The following is a 15,614-nucleotide window of genomic DNA, read 5'->3' as shown; positions in this document are numbered from 1 at the left end:
TCCTCCCCCGCCCCCCGTCTCCTCCCCCGCCCCCCGTCTCCTCCCCCGCCCCCCGTCTCCTCCCCCGCCCCCCGTCTCCTCCCCCGCCCCCCGTCTCCTCCCCCGCCCCCCGTCTCCTCCCCCGCCCCCCGTCTCCTCCCCCGCCCCCCGTCTCCTCCCCCGCCCCCCGTCTCCTCCCCCGCCCCCCGTCTCCTCCCCCGCCCCCCGTCTCCTCCCCCGCCCCCCGTCTCCTCCCCCGCCCCCCGTCTCCTCCCCCGCCCCCCGTCTCCTCCCCCGCCCCCCGTCTCCTCCCCCGCCCCCCGTCTCCTCCCCCGCCCCCCGTCTCCTCCCCCGCCCCCCGTCTCCTCCCCCGCCCCCCGTCTCCTCCCCCGCCCCCCGTCTCCTCCCCCGCCCCCCGTCTCCTCCCCCGCCCCCCGTCTCCTCCCCCGCCCCCCGTCTCCTCCCCCGCCCCCCGTCTCCTCCCCCGCCCCCCGTCTCCTCCCCCGCCCCCCGTCTCCTCCCCCGCCCCCCGTCTCCTCCCCCGCCCCCCGTCTCCTCCCCCGCCCCCGTCTCCTCCCCCGCCCCCCGTCTCCTCCCCCGCCCCCCGTCTCCTCCCCCGCCCCCCGTCTCCTCCCCCGCCCCCCGTCTCCTCCCCCGCCCCCCGTCTCCTCCCCCGCCCCCCGTCTCCTCCCCCGCCCCCCGTCTCCTCCCCCCGCCCCCCGTCTCCTCCCCCGCCCCCCGTCTCCTCCCCCGCCCCCCGTCTCCTCCCCCGCCCCCCGTCTCCTCCCCCGCCCCCCGTCTCCTCCCCCCCCCCCGTCTCCTCCCCCGCCCCCCGTCTCCTCCCCCGCCCCCCGTCTCCTCCCCCGCCCCCCCGTCTCCTCCCCCTCCCCCCGTCTCCTCCCCCTCCCCCCGTCCCCTCCCACTACCCCATCCCCTCCCCCTCACCCCATCTTCAACCCCCTCAACCCATCTCCTGCCCGTCACTCCATCTCCAACACCTCCCCCATCTCCAACACCCCCTCCCCATCTCATTCCACTCCACACCCCTCCCCTCCCCATATCCCCAACCCATCACCTCCCCACCCATCACCTCCCCCTCCCCTCCATCTCCACCCCATCCCCTCCCCCTCCCCATCCCTCCCCCTCCCCCATCTCAACCCCCTCGCCCATCTTCAACCCCCTCGCCCCATCTTCAACCCCCTCGCCCCATCTTCAACCCCCTCGCCCCATCTTCAACCCCCTCGCCCCATCTTCAACCCCCTCGCCCCATCTTCAACCCCCTCGCCCATCTTCAACCCCCTCGCCCCATCTTCAACCCCCTCGCCCCATCTTCAACCCCCTCGCCCCATCTTCAACCCCCTCGCCCCATCTTCAACCCCCTCGCCCCATCTTCAACCCCCTCGCCCCATCTTCAACCCCCTCGCCCCATCTTCAACCCCCTCGCCCCATCTTCAACCCCCTCGCCCCATCTTCAACCCCCTCGCCCCATCTTCAACCCCCTCGCCCCATCTTCAACCCCCTCGCCCCATCTTCAACCCCCTCGCCCCATCTTCAACCCCCTCGCCCCATCTTCAACCCCCTCGCCCCATCTTCAACCCCCTCGCCCCAGCTTCAACCCCCTCGCCCCATCTTCAACCCCCTCGCCCCATCTTCAACCCCCTCGCCCCATCTTCAACCCCCTCGCCCCATCTTCAACCCCCTCGCCCCATCTTCAACCCCCTCGCCCCATCTTCAACCCCCTCGCCCCATCTTCAACCCCCTCGCCCCATCTTCAACCCCCTCGCCCCATCTTCAACCCCCTCGCCCCATCTTCAACCCCCTCGCCCCATCTTCAACCCCCTCGCCCCATCTTCAACCCCCTCGCCCCATCTTCAACCCCCTCGCCCCATCTTCAACCCCCTCGCCCCATCTTCAACCCCCTCGCCCCATCTTCAACCCCCTCGCCCCATCTTCAACCCCCTCGCCCCATCTTCAACCCCCTCGCCCCATCTTCAACCCCCTCGCCCCATCTTCACCCCCTCGCCCCATCTTCAACCCCCTCGCCCCATCTTCAACCCCCTCGCCCCATCTTCAACCCCCTCGCCCCATCTTCAACCCCCTCGCCCCATCTTCAACCCCCTCGCCCCATCTTCAACCCCCTCGCCCCATCTTCAACCCCCTCGCCCCATCTTCAACCCCCTCGCCCCATCTCACCCCCTCGCCCCATCTTCAACCCCCTCGCCCCATCTTCAACCCCCTCGCCCCATCTTCAACCCCCTCGCCCCATCTTCAACCCCCTCGCCCCATCTCTCCCCCTCGCCCATCTCCTCCCCCCTCGCCCATCTCCTCCCCCCTCGCCCATCTCCTCCCCCCTCGCCCATCTCCTCCCCCCTCGCCCATCTCCTCCCCCCTCGCCCATCTCCTCCCCCCTCGCCCATCTCCTCCCCCCTCGCCCATCTCCTCCCCCCTCGCCCATCTCCTCCCCCCTCGCCCATCTCCTCCCCCCTCGCCCATCTCCTCCCCCCTCGCCCATCTCCTCCCCCCTCGCCCATCTCCTCCCCCCTCGCCCATCTCCTCCCCCCTCGCCCATCTCCTCCCCCCTCGCCCATCTCCTCCCCCCTCGCCCATCTCCTCCCCCCTCGCCCATCTCCTCCCCCCTCGCCCATCTCCTCCCCCCTCGCCCATCTCCTCCCCCCTCGCCCATCTCCTCCCCCTCGCCCATCTCCTCCCCCCTCGCCCATCTCCTCCCCCCTCGCCCATCTCCTCCCCCCTCGCCCATCTCCTCCCCCCTCGCCCATCTCCTCCCCCCTCGCCCATCTCCTCCCCCCTCGCCCATCTCCTCCCCCCTCGCCCATCTCCTCCCCCCTCGCCCATCTCCTCCCCCCTCGCCCATCTCCTCCCCCCTCGCCCATCTCCTCCCCCTCGCCCATCTCCTCCCCCCTCGCCCATCTCCTCCCCCCTCGCCCATCTCCTCCCCCCTCGCCCATCTCCTCCCCCCTCGCCCATCTCCTCCCCCCTCGCCCATCTCCTCCCCCCTCGCCCATCTCCTCCCCCCTCGCCCATCTCCTCCCCCCTCGGCCCATCTCCTCCCCCCTCGCCCATCTCCTCCCCCCTCGCCCATCTCCTCCCCCCTCGCCCATCTCCTCCCCCCTCGCCCATCTCCTCCCCCCTCGCCCATCTCCTCCCCCCTCGCCCATCTCCTCCCCCCTCGCCCATCTCCTCCCCCCTCGCCCATCTCCTCCCCCCTCGCCCATCTCCTCCCCCCTCGCCCATCTCCTCCCCCCTCGCCCATCTCCTCCCCCCTCGCCCATCTCCTCCCCCCTCGCCCATCTCCTCCCCCCTCGCCCATCTCCTCCCCCCTCGCCCATCTCCTCCCCCCTCGCCCATCTCCTCCCCCCTCGCCCATCTCCTCCCCCCTCGCCCATCTCCTCCCCCTCGCCCATCTCCTCCCCCTCGCCCATCTCCTCCCCCCTCGCCCATCTCCTCCCCCCTCGCCCATCTCCTCCCCCCTCGCCCATCTCCTCCCCCCTCGCCCATCTCCTCCCCCCTCGCCCATCTCCTCCCCCCTCGCCCATCTCCTCCCCCCTCGCCCATCTCCTCCCCCCTCGCCCATCTCCTCCCCCCTCGCCCATCTCCTCCCCCCTCGCCCATCTCCTCCCCCTCGCCCATCTCCTCCCCCCTCGCCCATCTCCTCCCCCCTCGCCCATCTCCTCCCCCCTCGCCCATCTCCTCCCCCCTCGCCCATCTCCTCCCCCCTCGCCCATCTCCTCCCCCCTCGCCCATCTCCTCCCCCCTCGCCCATCTCCTCCCCCCTCGCCCATCTCCTCCCCCCTCGCCCATCTCCTCCCCCCTCGCCCATCTCCTCCCCCCTCGCCCATCTCCTCCCCCCTCGCCCATCTCCTCCCCCCTCGCCCATCTCCTCCCCCCTCGCCCATCTCCTCCCCCCTCGCCCATCTCCTCCCCCCTCGCCCATCTCCTCCCCCCTCGCCCATCTCCTCCCCCTCGCCCATCTCCTCCCCCCTCGCCCATCTCCTCCCCCCTCGCCCATCTCTCCCCCCTCGCCCATCTCCTCCCCCCTCGCCCATCTCCTCCCCCCTCGCCCATCTCCTCCCCCCTCGCCCATCTCCTCCCCCCTCGCCATCTCCTCCCCCCTCGCCATCTCCTCCCCCCTCGCCCATCTCCTCCCCCCTCGCCCCGCCCATCTCCTCCCCCCTCGCCCATCTCCTCACCCCTCGCCCATCTCCTCACCCCTCGCCCATCTCCTCACTCCTCCCTCCATCTCCTCACCCCTCCCTCCATCTCGTCCCCCTCCCCACATCGCCACATCTCCTCCCCCCTTGACCCCATCTCCTCCCCACACACCTATCTCCACCCCCCCATCTCCTCCCCCTTTCCCCCCTCTCCCGATCTCCTCCCCATGCCCACCCATCCCCTCCCCTCCCCCTCCCCCTCCCCACCCATCCCCACGCCTCCCCCTCCCCACCCATCCCTCCCCCATTTGCCTCCATCTCCTCCTCCCTCCCCCCCATCTCCGCCTCGCTCCCCCCCATCTCCGCCTCGCTCCCCCCCATCTCCGCCTCGCTCCCCCCCATCTCCGCCTCGCTCCCCCCCATCTCCGCCTCGCTCCCCCCCATCTCCGCCTCGCTCCCCCCCCATCTCCGCCTCGCTCCCCCCCCATCTCCGCCTCGCTCCCCCCCCATCTCCGCCTCGCTCCCCCCCCATCTCCGCCTCGCTCCCCCCCATCTCCGCCTCGCTCCCCCCCATCTCCGCCTCGCTCCCCCCCATCTCCGCCTCGCTCCCCCCCCATCTCCGCCTCGCTCCCCCCCATCTCCGCCTCGCTCCCCCCCCCATCTCCGCCCCGCTCCCCCCCATCTCCGCCCCGCTCCCCCCCATCTCCGCCCCGCTCCCCCCCATCTCCGCCCCGCTCCCCCCCCATCTCGCCCGCTCCCCCCCATCTCCTCCGCCCCGCTCCCCCCCATCTCCGCCCCCGCTCCCCCCCCATCTCCGCCCCGCTCCCCCCCATCTCCGCCTCGCTCCCTCCCCCCCATCTCCGCCTCGCTCCCCCCATCTCCGCCTCGCTCCCCCCCCATCTTCCGCCTCGCTCCCCCCCATCTCCGCCTCGCTCCCCCCATCTCCGCCTCGCTCCCCCCCCATCTCCGCCTCGCTCCCCCCCATCTCCGCCTCGCTCCCCCCCCATCTCCGCCTCGCTCCCCCCCCATCTCCGCCTCGCTCCCCCCCCATCTCCGCCTCGCTCCCCCCCATCTCCGCCTCGCTCCCCCCCCATCTCCGCCTCGCTCCCCCCCTATCTCCGCCTCGCTCCCCCCATATCCGCCTCGCTCCCCCCCATCTCCGCCTCGCTCCCCCCCATCTCCGCCTCGCTCCCCCCCCATCTCCGCCTCGCTCCCCCCCCATCTCCGCCTCGCTCCCCCCCATCTCCGCCTCGCTCCCCCCCATCTCCGCCTCGCTCCCCCCCATCTCCCGCCTCGCTCCTCCCCCATCTCTCCGCCTCGCTCCCCCCCCATCGTCCGCCTCGCTCCCCCCATCTCCGCCTCGCTCTCCCCCCCCCATCTCCGCCTCGCTCCCCCCATCTCCGCCTCGCTCCCCCCCCATCTCCCGCCTCGCTCCCCCCCCATCTCCGCCTCGCTCCCCCCCATCTCCGCCTCGCTCCCCCCCATCTCCGCCTCGCTCCCCCCATCTCCGCCTCGCTCCCCCCCATCTCCGCCTCGCTCCCCCCATCTCCGCCTCGCTCCCCCCCATCTCCGCCTCGCTCCCCCCCCAGCTCTCCGCCTCGCTCCCCCCCATCTCCGCCTCGCTCCCCCCCATCTCCGCCTCGCTCCTCCCCCCCATCTCCGCCTCGCTCCCCCCCATCTCCGCCTCGCTCCCCCCCATCTCCGCCTCGCTCCCCCCCATCTCCGCCTCGCTCCCCCCCCCATCTCCGCCTCGCTCCCCCCCATCTCCGCCTCGCTCCCCCCCATCTCCGCCTCGCTCTCCCCCCCATCTCCGCCTCGCTCCCCCCCCATCTCCGCCTCGCTCCCCCCCATCTCCGCCTCGCTCCCCCCCATCTCCGCCTCGCTCCCCCCCATCTCCGCCTCGCTCCCCCCCATCTCCGCCTCGCTCCCCCCCATCTCCGCCTCGCTCCCCCCCATCTCCGCCTCGCTCCCCCCCATCTCCGCCTCGCTCCCCCCCATCTCCAGCCTCGCTCCCCCCCATCTCCGCCTCGCTCCCCCCATCTCCTCTCCCCCCATCCCTCCGCCTCGCTTCCCCCCAGCTCCGCCTCGCTCCCCCCCCATCTCCTCCTCGCTCCCCCCCATCTCCGCCTCGCTCCCCCCCATCTCCGCCTCGCTCCCCCCCATCTCCTCCCCTTCTCCACCTCCCCCCATCTCCTCCCCTCACCCCCAACCCACCCTCCCCCCTCCACCCATCATCCTCCCCCTCCTCCATCCCAGCCCCCATCCCTTTCCTGCTTCCCCATCTCCTTCCCCCTCCCCGTCTCCTCTCCCATCTCCTCCCCCTCCCCTCATGTCCTCCCACCTCCCCGTACCCCCATCTCCTCCCCCTTCCCCCATCACCACCTCCCCTCCGCCCACCACCTCCCACCATCCCGCCTTCGCCCCAACCCACACCCCTTCACACCCATCCCCTCCCCTTCCTCCATCTCCTCCCCCACATCTCCTCCCCCCACATTTCCACTCTCACAGCTCCTCCCCCTCCCCCCATCATCTCCCCCTCCCCATCACCTGCCCTCTCCCCCATCTCCTCCCCCCTCGCCCATCTCCTCCCCGTCCCCTTCCCCATCTCCTCCACCCCATCTCTGCCCTGCACCTCACCTTTCCACTGCATCACCAGCCCCCTCCACCCAATCTCCTCCACCCCTCCACCTCCCGCTCCCCCTCCCCCACCTACACCCCTTTCCCCATCCCTCCTTCCCTCTCCCCATCCCCACCTCCCCCCATGTCCTTCCCCCTACCCCCACCTCCTCCCCCATCTGCTCACCCTCCCCCCATCTCCTACCCGGTCCCCCATCCCCTCTCCTACCCCTCTCCACCCATCCCCTCCCCCTCCCCACTCATGCCCTTCCCCATCTCCTCCCCCTCCGCCCATCACCTCCCACATCTCCTCCCACCTCCCGCCATGTCCTACCCCCTATCCCCATGTCCTTCCCCTACCCCCATGTCCTCCCCCATCGCCTCCCCCTCCCCCATTGCCTCCACTCCCCCATCTCCTCTCCTCCCCATCCCTTCCCCATCTCCTCCCCCTCGCCCATCTCCTCACCCCTCCTTCCATCTCCGCCCCCTATCCACCCATCCCCTGCCCTCCCCCTCCCCACCTATCCCTACCCCCATCTGGCCCTATCTCCTCCACACATCTCCTCCTCCTCCCCCCTTGCCCCCATCTCCTCCCCCCTCGCCCGCATCTCCTCCCCCCTCGCCCGCATCTCCTCCCCCTCCCTATTTCCTCCCCCTCCCCCAGCCCTCCCCCCATCTCCACCCCCCATCTCCTCCCCCTTTCCCCCCTCTCCAAACCCCATCCCCATTTCTGCCCCATCCCCTCTCCTCCCCCTCACAAACCCCTCACCACCCATCCCCTCCCCCTCCCCCATCTCCTCCCCTGTCTGTCCCCATTGCTCCCCCCTCCACCCATCTCCTCCCCCACCCCCCATCTCCTCCCCCACCTGCCCCCATCTCCCCCGTCCCCCATGTCCTCCCCTCCCCTCCCCGTCACCCCACATCCCCTCCCCATTGCCCTCACCCTTCCCCCTCCCCCATCTCCGCCCCCAATCACCTCCCCCTCCCCACATCTCCTCCCCCCAATCCCCTCCACCCTTCCTCCGCCCCTCCACCCTTCCTCTCCCTCTCACCCTCCCCCTCCCCCTCTCCTCCCCCTCCTCAGCTTTTCCCCTCACCCTTCTCCCCCCTCCCCCCAACCCCCTCCCCCACATCCCACCTCCACCCCATCCCCCCTCTGCCCCCAACCACCCACCCCTCCCTACCCGTCCCCTCCCCAACCATCCAACCCCCTCCCCCATCTCCTACCCCTCCCCCATCTCCACCTCCCTCCCCCCATCTTCTACCCTCTCCACATCTCCACCTCCCCCATCTCCTCCCCCATCCCCTCCCCCATCTCCTCCGCCCCCCCCATCTCTTTCCCGCTCCCCCCTCTCCTTCCCCCTCCCCGTCTCCTCCCCCATCTCCTCCTCCTCCCCTCGTGTCCTCCCACCTCCCCGTACCCCCATCTCCTCCCCCACCCCCTCCCCCATCAACACCTCGCCTCCGCCCACCACCTCCCCCCATCCCGCCTCCACCCCAACTCACACCCCCTCCCCTTCCTCCATCTCCTCCCCCACATCTCCTCCCCCCACATTTCCACCATCACAGCTCCTCCCCCTCCCCCATCATCTCCCCCTCCCCCTCATCCTTTCTCCTCCCCCAATCACCTCCCCCCTCCCCACAACTCCTCCCCCAATCCCCTCCACCCTTCCTACACCCCTCCCCTTCCTCTCCCTCTCACCCTCCCACTCCCCCCTCTCCACCCCCTCTTCGGCTTTTCCCCTCACCCTTCTCCCCGCACCCCCAAACCCCTCCCCCACATCCCACCTCCACCCCATCCCCCCTCTGCCCCCAACCACCCACCCCTCCCTACCCGTCCCCTCCCCACCCATCCAACCTCCTCCCCCATCTCCTACCCCTCCCTCAACTGCTCCCCCTCACCCACATCTCCTCCCATTCGTCCCCATGTCCTCCCCCCATCTCCCCCATCACCTCCCCCTCCCCCAATCTCCTGCCCCCCAGCTCCTCCCCATCCCCAACATCCCCTCCCTTCCCCCTCCCCAAACCCTCCCCACCCATCCCTCCCCCATCTCCGCCTCCCTCCCCCCATCTCCGCCTCCCTCCCCCCATCTCCGCCTCCCTCCCCCCCATCTCCGCCTCCCTCCCTCCCCCCCCATCTCCACTTCCCTTCCTCCCCCCATTTCCGCCTCCCTGCCCCCATTTCCGCCTCCCTGCCCCCATCTCCGCCTCCCTGCCCCCATCTCCGCCTCCCTCACCACATCTCCGCCTCCCTCCCCCATCTTCTACCCTCTCCACATCTCCACCTCCCCCATCTCTTCCCCCTCCCCCATCTCTTCCCCCTCCCCCATCTCTTCCCCCTCCCCCATCTCTTTCCCGCTCCCCCCATCTCTTTCCCGCTCCCCCCATCTCCTTCCCCCTCCCCATCTCCTCCCCCTCCCCTCATGTTGTGCCACCTCCCCCTCCCCCATCACTACCTCCCCTCCACCCACCACCTCACCCCATCCCACCACCTCCCCCCATCCCACCTCCACCCCAACCCACACCCCCTCCCCACCCATCCCCTCCCCTTACTCCATCTCCTCCCCCCACATTTCCACCCTCATAGCTCCTCCCCTCTCCCCATCATCTCCCCTCCCCCATCTCCTCCCCCCTCTCCCATCTCCTCCCCTTCCCCTCCCCGTCCCCTTCCCCATCTCCGCCCCGCATCTCACCCTTCCACTGCATCACCAGCCCCCTCCACCCAATCTCCTCCACCCCTCCACCTCCCGCTCCCCCTCCCCCGCCTACACCCCTTTCCCCATCCCTCCTTCCCTCTCCCCATCCCCACCTCCCCTATGTCCTTCCCCCTACCCCCACCTCCTCCCACCTCCCCCTTCTGCTCACCCTCCCCCCATCTCCTACCCGCTCCCCCATCCCCTCTCCTCCCCCTCTCCACCCATCCCCTCCCCCTCCCCACTCATGCCCTCCCCCTCCGCCCATCACCTCCTCCATCTCCTCTCACCTCCCGCCATGTCCTACCCCCTATCCCCATGTCTTTCCCCCTACCCCCATGTCCTCCCCCATCGCCTCCCCCATCTCCTCCCCCTCGCCCATCTCCTCACCCCTCGACTATCTCCTCACCCCTCCCTCCATCTCCGCCCCCTCTCCACCCATCCCCTCCCCCTCCCCACCACCCCCATCTGGCCCTATCTCCTCCCCCCTCCACACATCTCCTCCTCCTCCCCCCTTGCCCCCATCTCCTCCCCCCTCACCCGCATCTCCTCCCCCTCCCTATCTCCTCCCCCTCCCTATCTCCTCCCCCTCCCTATCTCCTCCCCCTCCCTATCTCCTCCCCCTCCCTATCTCCTCCCCCTCCCTATCTCCTCCCCCTCCCTATCTCCTCCCCCCATTTTCTCCCCCTCCCCCCATCTCCGCCCCCCATCTCCGCCCCCCATCTCCGCCCCCCATCTCCGCCCCCCATCTCCGCCCCCCATCTCCGCCCCCCATCTCCGCCCCCCATCTCCGCCCCCCATCTCCCGCCCCCCATCTCCGCCCCCCATCTCCGCCCCCCATCTCTCCGCCCCCCATCTCCGCCCCCCATCTCCGCCCCCCATCTCCGCCCCCCATCTCCGCCCCCCATCTCCGCCCCCCATCTCCGCCCCCCATCTCCGCCCCCCATCTCTCGCCCCCATCTCCGCCCCCCATCTCCGCCCCCCATCTCCGCCCCCCATCTCCGCCCCCCATCTCCGCCCCCCATCTCCGCCCCCCATCTCCGCCCCCCCATCTCCGCCCCCCCATCTCTCCGCCCCCCCATCTCCGCCCCCCATCTCCGCCCCCCCATCTCCGCCCCCATCTCCGCCCCCCATCTCCGCCCCCCATCTCCGCCCCCCATCTCCGCCCCCCATCTCCGCCCCCCATCTCCGCCCCCCCATCTCCGCCCCCCCATCTCCGCCCCCCATCTCCGCCCCCCATCTCCGCCCCCCATCTCCGCCCCCCATCTCCGCCCCCCATCTCCGCCCCCCATCTCCGCCCCCCATCTCCGCCCCCCATCTCCGCCCCCCATCTCCGCCCCCCATCTCCGCCCCCCCATCTCCGCCCCCCCATCTCCGCCCCCCCATCTCCGCCCCCCATCTCCGCCCACCCATCTCCGCCCCCCCATCTCCGCCCCCCCATCTCCGCCCCCCCATCTCCGCCCCCCCATCTCCGCCCCCCCATCTCCGCCCCCCCATCTCCGCCCCCCCATCTCCGCCCCCCCATCTCCGACCCCCCATCTCCTCCCGCTTTCCCCCCTCTCCAACCCCCTCTCCCCATCCCCTCTCCTCCCCCTCACAACCCCCTCACCACCCATCCCCTTCCCCTCCCCCTCCTCCCCTGTCTGTCCCCATCTGCTCCCCCCTCCACCCATCTCCTCCCCCGCCCCCCATCTCCTCCCCCACCTGCCCCCATCTCCCCCGTCCCCCATGTCCTCCCCTCCCCTCCCCATCACCCCACATCCCCTCCCCATTGCCCTCACCCTTCCCCCTCCCCCATCTCCTCCCCCAATCACCTCCCTCCTCCCCACATCTCCTCCCCCCAATCCCCTCCACCCTTCCTCTGGCCCTCCCCTTCCTCTCCCTCTCACCCTCCCCCTCCCCCTCTCCTCGGCTTTTCCCCTCACCCTTCTCCCCCCTCCTCCCAACCCCCTCCCCCACATCCCACTTCCACCCCATCCCCCCTCTGCCCCCAACCCCCCACCCCTCCCTACCCGTCCCCTCCCCACCCATCCAACCCCCTCCCCATCTCCTCCCCCTCTGCCCATCACCTCCCCATCTCTTCCCACCTCCCGCCATGTCCTTGCCCCTACCCCCATGTCATTCCCCCTACCCCCATGTCCTCCCCCATCTCGTCCCCCTCCCCCATCACCTCCTCCTCCCCATCTCCTCTCCTCCCCCCTCGCCCATCTTCTCATCCCTCGATCATCTCCTCACCCCTCCCTCTATCTCCTCCCCCTCTCCACCCATCCCCTGCCCTCCCCCTCCCCCTCCCCACCTATCGCTGCCCCCTCCCCCCATCTCCACATCTCCTCCCCCAATCTGGCCCCATGTCCTCCCCCCTCCACACATCTCCTCCTCCATCACCTCCCCCACCATCTCCTCCTCCTCCCCCTTGCCCCCATCTCCTCCCCCCTTGCCCACATCTCCTTCCATTCGCCCCCATCTCCCCATCACCTCCCCCTCCCCCAATCTCCTGCACCCATCTTTTCCCCATCCCCAACCATCCCCTCCCCTCCCCCTCCACACCCATCCACTCCCCTCCCCTCCCCACCCATCCCCTCTCTTCCCCCTCCCCACTCATCACACCCCCATCTGCCCCCATCCCCACCTCCCTCCCCCCATCCCCACCTCCCTCCGCCCATCTCCGCCTCCCTCCGCCCATCTCCGCCTCCCTCCGCCCATCTCCGCCTCCCTCCGCCCATCTCCGCCTCCCTCCGCCCATCTCCGCCTCCCTCCGCCCATCTCCGCCTCCCTCCGCCCATCTCCGCCTCCCTCCGCCCATCTCGTCCCCACACCCCATCTCCTCCCCTTGCCCCCATCTCCTCCCCACTCCACCCATCACCTCCCCATCTTCCCCCTCCCCGACTCCTCCCCACCTCCTCCCTCTCCCCTCATGTCCTCCCACCACCCCGTCCCCCCTCCCCCTCCCCTCCCCCATCACCACCTCCCCTCCACCCACCCCCTCCGCCCCAACCCACACACCCTCCCCACCCATCCCCTCCCCTTCCCCCAACCCTCCCCTCCCCTTCCCCCAACCCTCCCCTCCACTTACACCAACCCTCCCCTCCATCTCCTCCCCAACATCTCCACCCCCCACATTTCCACCCTCACAGCTCCTCCCCCTCCCCCATCGTCTCCTGCACCCTCCCACATCTCCTCCCCCGACATTTCCACCCTCACAGCTCCTCCCCCTCCCCCATCGTCTCCTGCACCCTCCCACATCTCCTCCCCCGACATTTCCCCCCTCACAGCTCCTCCCCCTCCCCCATCTCCTTCCACTCCATCTCCTCCCCCCCATCTCCTTGCCCCTCCTCCCCATCTCATTCCTCCTGCCTCCCATCTCCTACCCCCTCCCCAATCTCCTGCCCCCATCTTCTTCCCATCCCCTCCCCTCCCCCACCCCACCCATCCCCTCCCCCTCCCCCCCATCCCTCCCCCATCTGCCCCCATCTCCGCCTCCCTCCCCCCATCTCCGCCTCCCTCCCCCCATCTCCGCCTCCCTCCCCCCATCTCCACCTCTCTCCCCCCATCTCCGCCTCCCTCCCCCCATCTCCGCCTCCCTCCCCCCATCTCCGCCTCCCTCCCCAATCTCCTCCCCTCGCCCCTATCTCCTCCCCACTCCACCCATCACCTCCCCCCATCTCCTTCCCCCTCCCCGTCTCCTCCCCACATCCTCCCCCTCTACTCATGTCCTCCCACCACCCCGTCCCCCCATCTCCTCCCCCTCCCCCTCCCCATCACCACCTCCCCTCCGCCCACCCCCTCCTCCTATCCCGCCTCCGCCCCAACACACCCCCTCCCCACCCATCCCCTCCCCTTCCCCCAACCCTCCCCTCCACTTCCCCCAACCCTCTCCTCCATCTCCTCCCCCACATCTCCTCCCTCAACATTTCCACTCTCACAGATCCTCCCCCTCCCCATCATCTCCTGCCCCCTCCATCTCCTCCCCAACATCTCCTCCCCTCACATTTCTACTGTCACAGCTCCCTTCACCCTCCCCCCCATCGCCTCCCTCCTCCTCCCTGCCCCCCCATCTCCATCCCTCCACCCTATCTCCTCCCCCTCCACCCTACCTCCTACCCCATTCTCCCCCTCTTCCCCATTTGCCCCCATCCCCGCCCCCTCGCCGCCATCTCCTCCCCCTCCCCATCTCCTTCCCCTCCATCTCCTCCCCCCATCTCCTTGCCCCTCCTCCCCCATCTCATTCCCCCTGCTTCCCATCTCCTACCCCGTCCCCCCATACCCTCACCTCCCCCTCTCCACCCATCTCCTTCCCCCCATATCCTCTCCCCATGTCCTTGCCCCTGCTCCCCCATCTCATTCCCCCTGCCCCCCATCTCCTACCCCCCTCCCCCATCTCCTCCCCCTCCCCCATCTCCTCCCCCTCCCCCATCTCCTCCCCCTCCCCCCCATCTCTTCCCCTCCCCCATCTCCTCCCCCTCCCCCATCTCCTCCCCCTCCCCCATCTCCTCCCCCTCCCCCATCTCCTCCCCCTCCCCCATCTCCTCCCCCTCCCCCATCTCCTCCCCCTCCCCCATCTCCACCCCCTCCCCATCTCCTTCCCGCTCCCCCATCCCCTCCCCTCCCCCTCTACACTCCCCTCCTCCCCCTTGCCCCCCATCTCCTCCCCCAATCTCCTTCCCCCTCCCCATCCCCTCCTCCCCACCATCTCCTTCCCGCTCCCCCATCCCCTCCCCTCCCCCTTTACACTCCCCTCCGACCCCTTGCCCTCCCATCTCCTCCCCCCATCTCCACCCCACCCATTCCCTCCCCCCATCCGTCTCTCTTCCCTATCCATCCCTCCTCCCCCCATCTTCTCCCCCTCTCCCCATCCCACCCCCTCCCTCTCCCCCACATCCCCAGTCCCCCATCTCCTGCTCCATCTCCTTCCCCCTCCCACCATCTCCTCCCCCTCCCCCAATCGCATCCCCCCTCCTCCCTGCCCCCATTTCCTCCATCCCTCCACCCTGTCACCTCCCCCTCCACCCTATCTCCTTCCCATTCACCCCCCTCTTCCCCCTTCGCCCCCATCCCCACCCCCTCGCCGCCATCTCCTCCCCCTCCACCCATCTCCTCCCCCTCCACCCATCTCCTCCCCCTCCACCCATCTCCTCCCTCTCCACCCATCTCCTCCCCCTCCACCCATCTCCTCCCTCTCCCCCCCATCTTCTCCCCCTTATCTCCTCCCGCTCCTCCCCCGCTCCCCTTCCCCTCCCCTCCACCACCGCCCCAAACATCCTCCTCCCCCACCTCCTACCCCCTCCCCCACCTCCTACCCCCCTCCCCCACCTCCTACCCCCCTCCCCCACCTCCTACCCCCTCCCCCACCTCCTACCCCTCCCCCACCTCCTACCCCCTCCCCCACCTCCTACCCCCTCCCCCACCTCCTACCCCTTCCCCCATCTCCTACCCCCTCCCCCATCTCCTACCCCCTCCCCCATCTCCTACCCCCTCCCCCATCTCCTACCCCCTCCCCCATCTCCTACCCCCTCCCCATTCTCCTACCCCTCCCCCATCTCCTACCCCCCTCCCCCATCTCCTACCCCCTCCCCCATCTCCTACCCCCCTCCCCCATCTCCTACCCCCCTCCCCCATCTCCTACCCCTCCCCCATCTCCTACCCCCTCCCCCATCTCCTACCCCCCCTCCCCATCTCCTACCCCCTCCCCCATCTCCTACCCCCTCCCCCATCTCCTACCCCCTCCCCCATCTCCTACCCCCCTCCCCCATCTCCTACCCCCTCCCCCATCTCCTACCCCCCTCCCCCATCTCCTACCCCCTCCCCCATCTCCTACCCCCTCCCCCATCTCCTACCCTCCCCTCCCCCATCTCCTACCCCCTCCCCCATCTCCTACCCCCCTCCCCCATCTCCTACCCCTCCCCCATCTCCTACCCCCTCCCCCATCTCCTACCCCCTCCCCATCTCCTACCCCCCTCCCCCATCTCCCTACCCCCTCCCCCATCTCCTACCCCCTCCCCCATCTCCTACCCCCCTCCCCCATCTCCTACCCCCTCCCCCATCTCCTACCCCCTCCCCCATCTCCTACCCCCTCCCCCATCTCCTACCCCCTCCCCCCATCTCCTACCCCCTCCCCCCATCTCCTACCCCCTCCCCCATCTCCTACCCCTCCCCCCAT

At 70.9% G+C, this 15,614-nt stretch overlaps 1 protein-coding gene across 1 annotated transcript; it reads left to right on the top strand.

Annotated features, from left to right (window-relative positions):
* Nucleotides 1–13,404: 13,404 nt before the first annotated feature.
* LOC121275157 (uncharacterized proline-rich protein-like) lies at nucleotides 13,405–14,817 on the top strand (the record flags this gene model as incomplete). The annotated part of the gene is made up of 2 exons (XM_041182573.1): nucleotides 13,405–13,467; nucleotides 14,758–14,817. Coding segments are annotated over 2 exons (123 nt in total), but the record flags the coding sequence as incomplete, so codon positions are not given.
* Nucleotides 14,818–15,614: the final 797 nt, after the last annotated feature.

Source organism: Carcharodon carcharias, unplaced genomic scaffold, assembly GCF_017639515.1.
Source record: "Carcharodon carcharias isolate sCarCar2 unplaced genomic scaffold, sCarCar2.pri scaffold_1110_ctg1, whole genome shotgun sequence".
NCBI classification, from domain to species: domain Eukaryota; kingdom Metazoa; phylum Chordata; class Chondrichthyes; order Lamniformes; family Lamnidae; genus Carcharodon; species Carcharodon carcharias.
The sequence above is the reverse complement of the archived record's forward strand: the minus strand, read 5'-3'. Positions and strand labels throughout refer to the sequence as shown.